At 39.7% G+C, this 16,106-nt stretch overlaps 1 protein-coding gene across 1 annotated transcript; it reads left to right on the top strand.

Annotated features, from left to right (window-relative positions):
• The first annotated feature begins 393 nt into the window (after positions 1-393).
• LOC135472884 (elongation factor 2-like) lies at positions 394-16,097 on the top strand. The gene is made up of 15 exons (XM_064752591.1): positions 394-479; positions 2,586-2,800; positions 3,191-3,378; positions 3,711-3,925; positions 4,538-4,771; positions 5,137-5,250; positions 6,634-6,772; positions 7,346-7,541; positions 7,998-8,136; positions 9,047-9,166; positions 11,110-11,361; positions 12,933-13,142; positions 14,246-14,428; positions 14,971-15,103; positions 15,540-16,097. The coding sequence occupies exons 1-15, from the start codon at positions 477-479 to the stop codon at positions 15,731-15,733; spliced, it is 2,535 nt and encodes an 844-aa protein (XP_064608661.1). The 5' UTR covers positions 394-476; the 3' UTR covers positions 15,734-16,097.
• The last annotated feature ends 9 nt before the right edge of the window (positions 16,098-16,106 follow it).

Below are 16,106 nucleotides of genomic sequence, written 5' to 3'. Positions count from 1 at the left end.
CTTGAACGAAAGCCTCATAACAGCAAGAGAAATTTTGACATCTCTATAACATACACACATGATCATACCGGTGTTTAACGAGGGCAGCTGCTTTTTTACCTCCAGCCTGTTTGACGTGGCGGCTCGATCTCCTATAAGGGAATGTTCTCTAGATGGACTTGACCTCTGCCTTCTGCGAAAACAAATTACAAGGATGTACGAACAAAATATGAATGATTTAAATTTTCATTGTGTTTGGATGAGCACGCCTAAACTAGCGTAAAATAAAATATTTTACACTCATTTTTTTACTGGGTTCACCAATGGAACGCTAGCTATGGTGGCGTAGGCTGCAGAGGTGACGCTCTGCGCCACCCTAAGCAGTCGTCGATTTCACAACCTTGTCACGTGACGTATCCTCGGTCCTTTTCTACGAAGTCAGCCATAAGGGCAACCACTGAAAGTATAGGTGTTGTCCGAACTCAACAAAATCCAAGATGGTAAGTGTCATCCATTTGTTTTTCTGTATTGGAATTGAAGTTTAAGTGTCAAACTTCAATTTTGATTCGCTTAGGGAATATTTATAGTAATTTTGAGAGTGAACGAGGGTGGTCTTTCCATGTCTTCATCCGTGACGGTGTTATATGCGTTGTTCTATAATTTATAATGGTATACGTGTTGTAGAATAGCAGTTTCTGATATTTCTGAAGATATCACACAGTTGAAATTGTTTTGTCTTCTCGTTTCCGTTTATTTGTAGTATATTATATCAACATACTGTTCGGTGAAATGTAAATTCAAAATATGGGCCAATGGAAGGATACTCGGTGCGCGTGAACTAAGATAATTTCCCTCAACCTTGAGCTTTTGCTGTGTCATTACGTTTTCCCAGTGTGTTTAATGACTTATCTAAGGTGTGACGGTAGTGGATCTGTTAGTTTTGCTGTTGGTAAAAAGTAAACAGGAAATTATGACAACTGTTATGACGGGAAAGGTAGATCCCGGTATCCACGTGGTACACGCCGTTGACGCACATGATCGGCCCATTCAAAGCGAGAGGAACATGACGTCATTTAGTGATAAAGGAAATCCTGTCAGTTTTACCAAAGGCGGCTTAGGAAACTGTTACTTTTCATTCCCCGCATAATACAGACATCCCCACACAGCTAATCCGAGACTCAGTTTAAGGGTGGCTTTTAAATACTTGTACCCGGGGACCACTGGCCACCCTTAGCCTGGGAGCTATGTGGACCCTATTCCAGTATAATGCTTATAAAGAGCTGCCTCCTTCCTTTGCCACAATATGGCCGAAATATTGCCGATGTGGCGTTAAGCCATAATCATTCATTCATTCCTTCCAATTCCGATGCATGCACGTTAGATTCGTCCGGAGTACACATAAAGCATGGCAATTCTGAATACTGAAATATTTATGCACATTTTGCCACAATTGCCTGTTTGCCTTTACATCACCACTCTCGGGTAAATTTTGGCGGAAATCGAAAATATGCTCATATTTAGCAGGTCGCCATGCACTGTCATGTTCTTAAAATCAGTGTTAGTGAGACGGGCATGCGCATCAGCGGTTGAACTTTAAGTGAAATTGAATGAAACTGATGCCAAATATACCCCCCCCCCCCCCTTTTTTTTTTCCACTGCAGACTGAATTGGACATTTCACACAAACTGATAGATCCGTCATTCTGCTTCATACCCTTCAGTTGATTGCAAATTCGAAAGCACTCGCATGGCTTTCTATCTGACAGCCAGCTCATCAAAACACAGTGGCATGGTAAAAGGTCAGCGGCGCATGTGCAGGGAATAACAACCCGCTTTATTAGGTCACGGTCTCAACACTGCATGTCCGCGCAAGTCACAACTGTGAATTATCTGGGATTTACTGGTCGTAAAGGAACAGAATGTTGAAAAAATTGGCAGAGGAACAGAAAGCTTTTCTTCAGAAAGGTTTCTACAAGCTAAGCTGTTCGTAAATACCACTATTTTAACCAAGATGACTCCTCGGCTGTGATCCACGCCTAACCCCATATTAAAAGCTCACAGCAGAGATCATTGGCTACCACAAGCCCTCTTTTCCCATGTGTTTATTCCTTCTGTCAAATGAGAACATTTTGTGAAAATATTCTGAAGATTGTATTTTTAAACCAAACGTTTGATACGGCATGTATGGGAGGGATTCTTACTGCCCTGCTTGCTGTGGGTAAGACCTTATGTAGGGCTTTAGAAGCAGTCTATATTATATAAAACACGGAGGAAGGTTAAATTGGAGGCCTTTAAGGTTGGGCTAGTTCCACTGTAAATGACTCGTGACTTAGTTATAACTCTTGATACATCAAGTTGCGGAGTGGGGTAACTTGCATTCGAGCGACACAGTTTGCATAAGTGAACTATTCTTCAGTACGGCGTAAAACACCAATCAAAAAAATAAATTCTGAGGTTATATTGCTTCATTCAACTCCTTTAGAAGTATGAATGATGACATTAAATTCCTGTTGTGGATGTATTCCGGGTATTGGTCATAATTTAATAAGTGACCGATAGGGACTAATGATATGTTTATGGGTCACTTACGTATTATTTCATCCACAGGTGAACTTCACGGTAGACCAGATCCGTGAGATCATGGACAAAAAGCAAAATATACGAAACATGTCCGTGATTGCTCACGTAGATCACGGTAAGTCAACGCTGACCGACTCGCTGGTCAGTAAGGCTGGCATCATTGCGGCAGCTCGAGCAGGGGAAACTCGATTTACAGATACCAGGAAAGATGAACAGGAACGGTGTATCACCATCAAGTCCACGTAAGTCTTTACGCTGTAACCCCAGTGGATGATGGGTCTTCTTCGTTGATCCACCAAATATAAAAATCGTATTACTACACCAGTCACAGTACTATGAATCTCAGAATAACATGCAGCTCATGTGGTTTCCTCTACCTCTCATTAATTTAGTAGCATTGTTTATTAAGCATACAAGCTTCTGGTTTGTTTGAAAAAGTAAATGTTAGAAAATAGTTTTCGAGTTTTAGGACACACTAACGGGTCCGAGTATCACTCATTGGTATTTAGTCGCCATCTCTTTTTGACGTGTTTGCCAAATTTGCATAATTGTAGATGTAATGTTATTTTGATACCCCATGGTGCGTGTTCACTAGGCATTGAGTGACGTTTTGACTTGTTTCTTTGATACAGTGCTATCTCGCTCTTCTACGAGATGGCAGAGAAAGATCTGAAGTACATGAAGCAGGAGAAGGATCCCTCTACCAATGGGTTTTTGATCAACCTGATCGATTCACCAGGCCACGTAGATTTCTCCTCGGAGGTCACTGCTGCCTTGCGAGTGACAGACGGTGCTCTTGTTGTGGTGGACTGCGTGTCCGGTAAGTTGAAGGATTGCTTCAATGCTCAATTAAGCAATCAATCAGAAAATATTAACTGAAATGGTCAGTGCCTTGATTATATGCAACCCTCCAGAAAGTCCAGAAAAAAAGGTTGTCTTTCAAAGCTTCACATTAAGGTAAAACGTTTAACAAGCTTGCCATCCACTTAATGACTCTGGCATGTGGATCGAAAGCTTGTGAAACATTTTCCATTTACGTGTTGATGCCTCAACTTGGTTATTGTTACTGGGCCCTAGTATAGCTGAGTCTTAAAGAGAATATTATTAATTATGTGTTAAGAAGTGAAGTGAAACTGGATGTTTGTATTATAGGTGTGTGCGTACAAACTGAGACTGTGCTGCGTCAAGCTATTTCCGAGCGAATCAAGCCTATTCTCTTCTGTAACAAGATGGACTCTGCGTTGTTGACATTGCAACTGGACATGGAAGATTTGTATCAGACGTTCCAGCGAGTAGTGGAAAATGTAAATGTCATCATCTCAACGTATGGCGGTGATCCTGACACCAACCCAATGGGAAACATTCAGGTTTGTAACCTGTCGGTCAGTCAGTAGTAGTAGTGTGGGAGCCGCTTTGAAAAGAGATAGTTTTCAGTCGAAACCCCTATGGGGCTGTTACACCTGTGGGATATACCAGTGTTCCATGGGGGACTTTCTTTTATCTCTCTGTCCTTTTCAGAGGTTTTTACAACCAGGCTGTCTTATGCCTGTACAGGTATACTGCAGTATTTTCTGTCAAAGACAAGTCGGTGGTAAAGGCAGTTTGAGTGATCTGTTGGAACACAGAATATTCGCAAGACAACAATGCTGGAAGCAGCGTGTTAATTTATGCGTATAGAAAATTGTATGCAATTGATCCTTGTCGTGCTAGGAATCTGGGGCCAGTTGTTAAAAGCGTACGTTAAGACAGTTTTAACTTATCATAATACAAAATAAAGGACGCTACAATATATGCTATAGTTAATATCAAGCTTAGATTCTAATACAGTTATGAGGCAGCAATGACTGCTAAGACCATTTGACTGGAAGAAATTTTTCATGCATGTGAACATGTTAATTCCGACTTATTTTAGGCTTGAAGTTCATGAAAGCAACAAATTTTATTGCAAACTAATTTTATGCTATTGAACTTTCCCACAGGTGTTCCCACAGTATGGTACAGTCGGGTTTGGATCGGGTCTGCATGGTTGGGCTTTCACCACAAAGAACTTTGCTGAAATGTACGCCACGAAATTTGGTGTGGAGGAAACCAAATTGATGAAGAGATTGTGGGGAGACTCCTTCTACAGCCCAAAAGAGAAGAAATGGTTTGGCACAAAGAAAGAGGGGGCCGAGAGAGGCTTCAACCAGTATATTCTCAACCCAATTTACCAGGTATAATAATAAAAACCATTTCTTTGAGGTTTGTATGCAATTCGGTAAAGAGTGCCATGAACAAAATGTAGACATGACATGAAAATGTGAAGGATAACATGAATTTGCATTTAACCCACATTTCCAAAGTTTTAGGATTTGGTTGATGTTGCTTTTTGGTGTTAAGTTTGCTCAAATGTTTCAAGAAAGTAGCGGCTTTTCAATCCAGTTTATCATACATAATGTAAATGATTTATATGAAGGTCTGTTGAATTCTGCACTATTTTTTTTTTTTTTTTTTTTTGTTTCGTACTTCATGACAAAAGAAAATGTTAAATGTTTATTTGAGCTGTGGTGAATGAGTGGGTAACTTGTCTTAAAAAAAGGTCTTCAAGACGACTATGAACGAGGCAAAGGATGATGCCATCAAGCGGGCGGAAAAACTGGGCGTGAAAATCACCTCTGAGGAGAAGGAACTGATGGGAAAACCCCTTCTCAAGGTAGGACAAGATTACTTGTAGAAATCACTAAAATCAACTCCTCATATTCTCGGACAAATGTTTTGAGAATAACGTGAAATTTCTATTTATTTTTTCATCTTTGTTTGATGGTGCCTTTCGTTTAAAAAAATTTTAAATGCATGTTTTTCTTTCCTTCTGTGAATTCACCATTTAGTTGTGTGCAAAATTTTCTCCACACTTACTATGTGAGAAATCGAGCGTGCAGATTTATTGGTCATGTGATTAGGCACAGGAAATTAACCTCTCGTACATTGTGGGAATAAACTGTTTTTAGCTCACCCTTATGAAGTAAAGCCTTGTGAGTGTGTGGGGAGTTGTTTGTGTCTGAGGAAGCTTTTGTGTTGAGTAAGGGTTTATATTTGGGTCTGCAACTTAGTTTTCACATCACCTTTATGAAACTTGGTGGGAATGATCAGGATTCGGACATTTGCTCATTATAATTATAAATTAGGGATGTTTGCATTTTTTTATTTCAAATTATCAGGTTCTGAACTTTTGGCCATTTTATTCAAGCCAGTACTATAATAGGCCTAAATAATTAGGCATATTAATATTTTTATTCAAATTATCTTGGTTTTGGACTTAAGACATTTTACTCAGTACTATTGTGGATCAGGGAAAGGTAATTTTAAATGTCCTGTCAATTTAGGCTGCCATCTGAACTGAAGCCATTACCGGCAAGCTGTTGGGTTTCTCATAACGCTTGTGCGTTTTTTTAAAACGCAATCCTTTTCAAGCAGTGAATGTCAGAATTTTGAACTTCATCCTTATGGTAAATTTTAGGTTAAAGCATTTTCAAATTGTGATAAATGTCTAAATGTAACACTTAATACATCCATGTATTAGACAAAGAAACCTTTATGACTGCAAACATCTCATACCCGGTAAATTTTATTTGTGAAATGTGTTGCTGGTCATGACAACACTATAAGACACCTATTACGTTTGACAGTGGAAATGCATCTGCCTGTAGGCAATCATGGAGAATACCACATAGGACTGACAGTGGAAATGAATATGCCCGAGTTTGTCAGACAATAGTGGATCTTAGGTTTGACAAGGGAGATGAATATGCCTGAGTGGAAGTGCAGGTCCAAGTTTGTCAGACGATCAGGAGGATTAGATTTGACAGTGGAGATAAATATTCCTCAGTGGAAATGAAGGTCTGAGTTTGTTCGACAGTCTTAGGGATTAGGTTTGACAGTGGACATTAAATGTGCCTGAGTGGAATTGAAGGTCTGAGTTTGTCAGACAATCTTAGGGATTAGGTTTGACAGTGGAAATGAATGTGTGTGTTTTTGCCTGGCAGTAATGATTGCTGGCATAGTTGACAGTGGAAATAAATATGCCTATTTTCCTTAGACAATCATGAGGAAATGGCTGCCTGCTGGAGAAGCCCTGCTGCAGATGATAGTCATTCACCTGCCCTCCCCAGTCACGGCCCAGAAGTACAGAATGGAGCTGTTGTATGAAGGACCTCAGGACGATGAAGCTGCCATTGGTAAGACAAATCCCATTACTCTGGCGATCCTTAAAAAAATTGTTAGGTGAAAAAATAGGGTCACAACTCTTATTTCCATTTTATCTGATGAGAAATGTTGTAAAGTTGTGTAGTTGTTTAGTGTAAGAGTCAGTATATCAAACAGTGATTGGATTGCTATTTTTGTCTGCATTGCTCTTAATGGCTTTGCTGTTAGGCAGCTCCATACAAGTGGAATTTATTCAGTCCTGTCACAAAGAGGCAGCTGTGGTTTATGACTAATAATATCAATTCATCAATAGCCACATCAATTCTCCAGCAAATCAGGCTTATATTTGAGCCCTGGAAGTTAAAATTTTGACAACCTCGTGAAATGTCAAAATATGAACTTCCATTCCATTGGGACAAAAGTAAGTATTGACATGGATTTTGAATTATGTCTCATGTTAGAAAAGGATGTGTGAAATCAGGCCTGGTTCTTGAGATATACACAAGGTCCAGTTGTGGCCAGTGGAGATACTCGGCTAGGAAACTGGAATTCAATATGGCTCTGGATTTGACATTCACAAATAAACAACTGTTTGTTATTTGTAGGCATAAAGACGTGTGACCCCAAAGCACCTCTGATGATGTACGTCTCCAAGATGGTACCCACCTCTGATAAAGGGCGATTCTTTGCTTTTGGACGTGTTTTCTCTGGTACTGTGAGCACGGGACAAAAAGTGCGCATCATGGGACCAAACTATGTCCCAGGAAAGAAAGACGACTTGAATGAGAAGAGCATCCAGAGGTGAGTTTTGCTAAATAATGCTGGAATGGTGTGGGGACCTATTACAAAATGTGTCCTGAAAACTGGAAGAGAGAAGTAATGTGCCTATTAAAGAGAATGCAGAATAAAATCTGAAAGAAAGAATTTGTGTAGTGTTTAACTTCAGCAGAAGTTTCTAATCATGAAATTTGTGGATATAGCAAGGCAGAAAAAAACAGTATACAGTCTAAACCCATGCAGGTTACTGCTGTAAACCGAGTTAAGCACTCTTATTCAGGAGGTTGTGTAGGCTGAAAAGAATGCTGAGCAGAGGATGCATTTGCCATTGAATCTTGTTGATCTCTACATTCAGCAACAAGGACTACTTGTCAGGCTGAATCCCCCACCCCACTCACCCCCTAAATAATCTGACGGCATTTAATAATTTAAAGCTTTGATAAGTTCCCAGTGATAAGTTTTGATTCTGTCTGTCCACAGAACCATTCTGATGATGGGACGTTACACTGAGCCTATTGAAGACGTGCCGTGTGGAAACATCTGTGGACTGGTCGGTGTCGATCAGTTCCTTGTGAAGACTGGAACTCTGACCACTTTCAAACATGCTCACAACATGAAGGTATGGAACATCATGCCTTCTCAGCAGATCTTGACTACAGTCCTGTACTAAGCAGCATTTGGAGTTACATGAAACAAGGGACATAACTCATCACTTTGTGAAGAAAGCAACCACATTCTTACATGCCCACAAGATGAGGGTATAGGGTATCGTGTTTTCTGGAGGAGATCTGTATAAAAAATGTATTACACTATTTGGAGTCACATGAAACAAGGGACATAACTCAATGACAGGTTTCTTGTGAAAACTGGAACTCTTACCACATTCAGACATGCTCACAAGAAGAGGGTATAGGGCATCCTTCTTTTTAGGCAGATCTTCACTACAAGTGTACTCAACAGCATTTGAAGCCGTATGAAACGAGTACATCTTAAGATGATACTGATTGAGACTCATTTATGGACATGCATAAATGTCAAACTTCTGAAGATTTCTTCATTTTTTGGGAAGGGAGGAGCTAAGCAAGTTTACATTGGGTATTTAAATGACATTTTGATTTACTCATAAAGGATGTAGTTATGGTTAAGAAAAAACAGTGTTTGCTTTGTTTAAGCCAACATATGGGATCGGGTCTTCTACTGATAACCAAACACAGTTGTTGGATATATTCATAAACATGAAAAAGTTATTTCCAATATTTTTTGCAGAAAATTCATGTGCCTGTTTAACTTGTAAGATTTCATGAAACTGTAAGACTGTAGGCTGGATAATTCTCTGAAACTGATAATTTGGTGATAGTGTTAAACACTGTTTGGAAGCAGGATCATGTGGATCAGAGCTAGGTGTATTTTATGAGGAGAGACCGGGTTTTGCTTCAAAAATCATTTCTTCTAGTTTATTCTTTAACTGAATCCTTTAACTGTTTGAATACATTTATAGCAAATAGTAAATTTCTGTTTTTGCTTTGCAGATGATGAAATTTTCTGTGAGTCCTGTCGTGAGAGTGGCTGTTGAAGCTAAAAACCCATCTGAATTGCCTAAACTGGTGGAAGGTCTGAAACGTCTTGCCAAATCGGACCCTATGGTTCAGGTAGGTTTGACCTCTAACCAATGCTCGGGACTGGTAGATCCAGGATCAATCCTTGATCGAATCACACCTAAGACTTTAAAAGACGAAGGTGTAACTTCCTCGCTTGGCATTCAGCATGAAGGGGATAGTGCAACAACTGGTTGACCCGTATCAGTATAATGGCTCTGGCGGGGCGGCTTACTTGCCTTCGGTAAGTCGTCTCAGTGAACCAGCACTAGATAAAAGAGCGGTGGAAATCCGTCCTGCTACAAGGGGGCACATTACACGTACATGCACCCTAAGGATTCCTTCGTCATATGACTGAAAAATTGAGTACGTTAAACCCCAAGCACTCACTCACTCACTCTAACCAATCCATCTGAACAAAGAGTAGAATCCTCTTCCTTTAGACTCCTTGGGTGTGTTCTGACCCAAGTTGCACATTTCAAACAGCCTTATGTTGTGTATCCTTTGCCAAGGGAGTGCAGGTTGTAATGATCTTTTATGAACATCAGGTCTTCCAAAGTTCTGGGATCCTTCAATATATTATGAGGAGAAAAGAAACCATGGTTTTATTTTATTCTAAAGAAATTTTCTTCACATTGTCTGTCTGTTCGCAAATGGTGACACGAGTGTAAATTGTAATCGTAAAAGTGCTGTAGATAATTAGGGGTTCAAACCATTCAGGCTTGAATCCCTGTTTTTTTCTATGTAGATTATATGTTTTATTATTCTCGACAAAACTGGCGTTTCCAGCGAAAACGGTTAGTCTGAAGTTGATGAAATTTAAATGTTTGTCTGTTGGACCTTTCTTGTGCATCGTAACATTTGGGCAGATTTGGTCACGTGACTTGGCAGTTATCTGCAATTTTGATGACAAGCTAAGAAATATTCTCCAGAACAACATACGATTGAGCTGGAATTTAAACTGAAGCCAGAGATGCAGTCTTAAGGCCAAATGTCATCCCAAGGCAAGCAGACAAATTTTAAATAACTAGAAGTGAGGTTGGCAAACCCAAAGTAGTACGTGCCAAAAAAAAAAAAAAATCGCATTTTTTGATTTTTCAAAATTAAAAAACTTTTACAGCTGAAAAGGCTCTAGAAATGCGTGATAGACCCATAGATGTGCTCTTAGAAGATTTGGATGTCCTCTGTCTCGTGACCTAGCGGACATTTTGGGTTGAAGTTAACATTTATTTTATTGTCTTCAAAACCCATTGTCTGATTGATATGAAATTTAGCAAGCAGAACAAGAGTTCATGAACAGTGTTAGGAAAGAAAAACGATATTAGCTGATACAGTGGAAGTGACATCAGTCAGCATGGAAGGCACAGAGCAACAATGGTTGCCCCCGTATTAGCAGAATGGCTGGGGCGGCTTACTTGCCATCTCAGTGAAGCAGCCCCGTATTAGCAGAATGGCTGGGGCGGCTTACTTGCCATCTCAGTGAAGCAGCCCCGTATTAGCAGAATGGCTGGGGCAGCTTACTTGCCATCTCAGTGAAGCAGCCCCGTATTAGCAGAATGACTGGGGCAGCTTACTTGCCATCTCAGTGAAGCAGCACTAGATAAGAGCGGTGGAAATCTGTTCTACAACAAGGAGGCACATTACATGCACTCTAAGAACTCATTTGTCATCATATGACTGAAAAATTGTTGAGTACTGTGTTAAACCCCAAGCACTTTCGGCATATTTACATGTACTTGCTATGGATAACATGTATACAATGTATTGATGTCTTATGAATAATGTATGCTTTCTAATTATACCTGGGAGCATATAGACACCGTTCAATTGACCAAAAGTGACGCCGCTTAGGCCGGAAATACCTTCTTGAACCTGGCATCAATATATTTTCATATTAAGATAAAGAAGATTCATATTTAAATTAGTAGAATATTTAAAACAGAGCTGCCTTATTTCAGTGATGGATTCTTGAGAAAAACGTCTATTTTTTGATTCAGGTGACCTTTGAGGAATCCGGCGAGCACATCGTGGCAGGAGCAGGAGAACTGCACTTGGAGATCTGCCTGAAGGATCTGAAAGAAGACCACGCCTGTATAGACCTGAAGATAAGCGAACCCGTTGTGTCATATAGAGAGTCTGTAAGCTCCCAAACTTCACAGATGTGTTTGTCGAAGTCTCCCAACAAACACAACAGACTCTTCATGACGGCTGGGCCATTAGACGATGATCTGGGGGCAGCCATTGACGATGTAAGCTTAAGTTATATGCTATGCAAGATACAAGGTAAAAGGTGGAGAAAACCTTGTTGGGATGAAAAAGTTTAAGAATTCAGTTGTAAATTTGGTAAAATCATTGTGGTCATACTTTGAGACAGTGTTTGGAATTTAAAGGTTTGTATTAGACATCGTCTGCCTTAATACTTTCTTTAATTTCAATCATGGGTATATTTAGAGATGTAAATGTAGGCCTACTAGGCTGGAAACCTGGACACCTCACTGCAGTGACTTGACCCCATGTGGTGAGGATTAGCAACCAGAGCTGCTAAGTGCCATTGTAGGGTAATGAAACGGACGAGGGACTAATCACTATCTTCTGTCATCTTGCAATTCAGATTGTGCAAAAGTAAACAACAGTAACTTTCGTGCAAAACTTTAGGTTATTTACCGTATAAATTTTTGTATAGCTGGTTCACTATAATATAGGTAATTTTTGAAAACCTTTAAACATTTTACCTTTTATAGGGCATGCTGTAATTTAGATGCCTCTAAAGCAGAGGGGAAATATTTTGGGTCGACATGCCACTGGTACTGATTTTGTTACCTGTATTCACAATGTCACTTGTAACAGTTTTTCAGTAGCACTTCGATAGAATGTTCACAAATTCATAGTGCGATGATTTAGTTTACATTTTTTGCAATAACTGCAAATGAACACTGAAAAATGGCATTACAAGTAGTAGGTAGTCTGTATTTATACTCTTGTGTGTTTTCATTGAACATATGGTTGACCAATTGGCCCTTTTTTGTTTTGTTTTTCCCCCACTTTTTACAGCAGTATCCAAAGGCCAGTACTTAGATTTTGCTAGGTACAATGGGTTCAGTCTCTGTTGTCGTTATAGCAAGAAATGATATATATTTACTGACAGTTTAAGTAAAATGTACCAGATAGCCGTAATCGCAGTGTGCACACAAAGCCTTGTGGGCAGTACTGTTACTCTGATATCCATGTTAAAAATACATTAGCTATTCCCGGTGAAGAGATCGTGCCAACATTCATGTCAAAGCTGCAGTTTTGAGCATCAGAAACAGATGTTAGTTGTGTCAAACTGGAATTGTTACCTGTCACGTTTCAAATTGTCCTTTTGCTCGGCCCTGGCATGGCTATGAAATTTAAATATTTCACAATACAATACCTTTTATCTTCTCTACTTGGTAACTTGATTGCTCATTAATTTTGTGGATAGACAGCTTCCAATATAGGATATTTACCCTGCATGAACAATTTTGTTCCAAGGTCTGTAGAAATATGTTGACACTGTGCTTGAGAAATTTTCTGCTTTGTGGGCAAAGTTGTACTAAAACATTGGCATAACACAGAAAAGAATTTAATTATAGGTGTTTATTTGAGCTGCTTGATATGATGTAAATAACCTGGAAAATGATTAGGCCTGCTGGCAGTCTGCAGATGGTCAAGAGTTTCCCTCCTCCGACCGCAGTGCTGGCTGCCGGCGTAGAAGTGAAATATTCTTGAATACAACGTAGAATAGTGAAATAAATAAAAAATGATTTACATGATCCCAATTTTTTTTCCTTTTGTTCAGGGGAAAATCTTCCCAAGACAGGATGTCAAGGAGCGTGCCAGATTATTGGCCGATGAGTTCAAATTTGATGTTGGTGAGGCGAGAAAGATCTGGGCATTTGGACCAGAGGGCACTGGGCCTAACCTGCTGATAGATGTGACGAAGGGTGTACAATATCTGAATGAGATCAAGGATTCCTTTGTGGCGGGATTCCAGTGGGCCTCCAAAGAGGTAAGCTACACACTTGATACTGCAAGCATTCAGTTAGATAGTACCTGTTTTCATGTATTACATCAACATTGAAATTGGCAAGAAACTGACTAGGCCTTTGAGAAATGCTGGTCTCGTGACATATTTCCGCATGTTTGCTATTTGATGTATAACGTACATCATGTATAAATGTAGAAAGTTTGAAAACAAGATTGATCTGTGGTGTGTGTGTGTATATATATATATATGTAGCGTGTCACAACCCTGTGGTCAGATGTGGAACGATCGTTTATCGTCTGCAGGAAAGGTTGGTCTATTCTAGGAATATTCTGTCAGAATAAGCTGTGATCAGTTAAATGTATATCGATATTTAAACAGTACATTGAATGTCTCTACAAATTTCTGTGAACTACAGAAAGTAGAGCACTAGATTAAGTGCATATATGCACAAATGAATTAGGATGAAAAAGTATAAACTTAGATTTGCGATGTTGCATGATCAACTTGCCGCAGTTCAAAGTGAGCAAAACCATGCACATTGAGAAATTCAGAAGTGCAGTCATGTTACCAAATTTAACTGAGGCACAACTGCGGTTGTTATGGCGGCCTGTAAGGTCTGTCTCCATTTCTCTTCCGGAATGACTAAGCACTGAAGCACTTTTTTCAAAGAATGCATGCAGACATGTGAAAATGACACCAAAAATGGTTTGTATCACTCAAGATGCAAGCTTAGTTAAGCTGCGCACATTTTTTTCACTTAGTTCTTTCAGAATGGTTCAAAATATCTGTTTCACTGGTGGGTGAAAAGTATTTTCTCAAGCTCTGAAAAGCGGAGAATTGTACTTTGTATAGATAATTAATCATCATTGTCAGTTCGGATGGTTTGTGGTTTACATTATCATGTGTTGAAAATTGTGTTACCTAAAGATTTTACTTCTCATTTAAGTTCAGTTAACTTTGTGGAAGTCTGCGTCCAGGTACAACCAGATATGATTTGCCCTCTGCATTCATTAATCCTGATCCCTTGGCATAATTGTGAAATAATATGAAGTCCAGATTCAAGATTTCTCAAACCATTTGTTTACAGATGAAGTAAGATCCAATTTATTTATTTCTGTGCACAGGGTGTCCTATGTGAAGAAAACATGCGATGTGTTCGTTTCAACATCCATGATGTCACCTTGCACACTGATGCCATTCACCGCGGTGGTGGTCAGATCATCCCTACAGCTAGGAGATGTATTCATGCCTGTTCGCTGCTCTCTTCCCCCTGTCTCATGGAGCCCGTGTACCTGGTGGAAATTCAGGTGAGGAAAACGGGGAAATCCCAAGTAAAGAGTGAGGGTGTGATTTGCTGCAGGGTTTTATTGGAAATGCATGTATGATGAAATATCCCTTAAAGGTGGAGAAGACATAAAAATTACTTGAAGTTCAGATGAAAGAGTGCGAAAAGATAGTGAATTTGATCTTAAGTATTTTTTCTATTTTTCCTTAGAGTAACTCGAAAATAATTTTGGAATGGTGGGTATTTGGGACCACCTTTTGGTATATATAGTCTTTGTGTAATAATGTTAAAAATGGGGACACATGATTAATGAATATATTTGAACTAGAATTTCGTCTCAAAATTTTCTGGAGCCTCTCACCAATGCAATCGCGGAGCTCAAATCGGTTCATGCTAGCTTCCTCTCTGGTCATACATGGCAGCAACCTGGCAAAATGGTTGTAGGTTTCCTCAGCCTCCGTCTGGTTTTCCTTCCACCATATTTCTGGCCGTTGTGCAAAATATTCTCGAATATTGCATTAAACTTCAGTTAAATAAGGAATGGCTTGTTTATCTTTTCAACAGTGCCCCCAGGATGCTACTGGAGGTATTTATGGAGTCCTAAATAAGAGGCGTGGTGTGGTTATGGAGGAATCCCAAGTTCAAGGAACCCCAATGGTCGTGGTGAAGGCACATTTACCTGTCAATGAATCGTTCGGTAAGTGAACTTGGCTAATGTTACTTGCCCAATGTAAAAAGGTAGGGCCATATTGAAAGTGAAAGCAGTTAAATGGGAATTTTGTGTTGCACATTGTAGTGGTATGGGGAGATGTGGGAATTGGGTGTTGCACATTGTAGCAGTATGCAGAGATTGTCAGGATATCCACTAGTTCCTTGAAAACACTTTATGGAAATTCCTTCAAGAAAAAGAAAAGTAAAAGTAATTTTTAGAAATGATTTTTCAGATATTTTAAGATCAATAAGTTATGATTAGAATGGGCTGATTAAAAAAAGTTACCCAAATAATCACCTCATGAAGATTTGTACTGAATGGTTCTTTGAAGTGTTGCAAACCTTAGGATTTCAGGGATTTGAAAAACATGTTTGGTTGTGTTATGCAGTGTTATTACCAGAACATTTGATCTTGTTTGTAGGGTTCACCTCGGACCTGAGAGCGAGTACTGGAGGAAAGGCTTTCCCCCAGTGTGTGTTTGACCACTGGCAAATGCTGCCCGGAGACCCATTTAAGGAAGGAAGCAAGGCTGCGGGAGTTGTTCTCGCCACCCGAAAACGAAAGGGACTCAGCGAGGATGTTCCACCTCTAGACCGTTTCCTGGATAAAATGTAAATCCTGAACACCTGGACAGAAATATTAAATTTGAGCTGTAAACTTCTACATGGCTATTGGTATCGTGCTGGGAAGGGGGAACATCGACATATACATGTAGTGTGCACCATGTCAGACTAGATTGAAGTTTGATTGGAATATACAGAAAGCAACAGCACCCTTCCCCGCCCCCCCAAGAAACATAGATCGTGATACAAAACTCCTCGCTGTACTTATTTATGTTGCCAATTTTGATTGCCTAGTGACAACTGGTTAATGGTAAAATCAAGGACCCAAGAGTCCCCTGCAGTCTTGCATTCTCTCGTTAGAGCTATACGTGAAAGCCGCTGCTGTTAAGGATGGAATAAAATCGATGTCCAGCTGATTGTTTCGT

The sequence above is a fragment of the Liolophura sinensis genome, chromosome 8 (assembly GCF_032854445.1).
Source record: "Liolophura sinensis isolate JHLJ2023 chromosome 8, CUHK_Ljap_v2, whole genome shotgun sequence".
Classification (NCBI taxonomy): Eukaryota; Metazoa; Mollusca; class Polyplacophora; order Chitonida; family Chitonidae; genus Liolophura; species Liolophura sinensis.
Note: the sequence above shows the minus strand (reverse complement) of the source record. Positions and strands in the feature narration are given on the sequence as shown.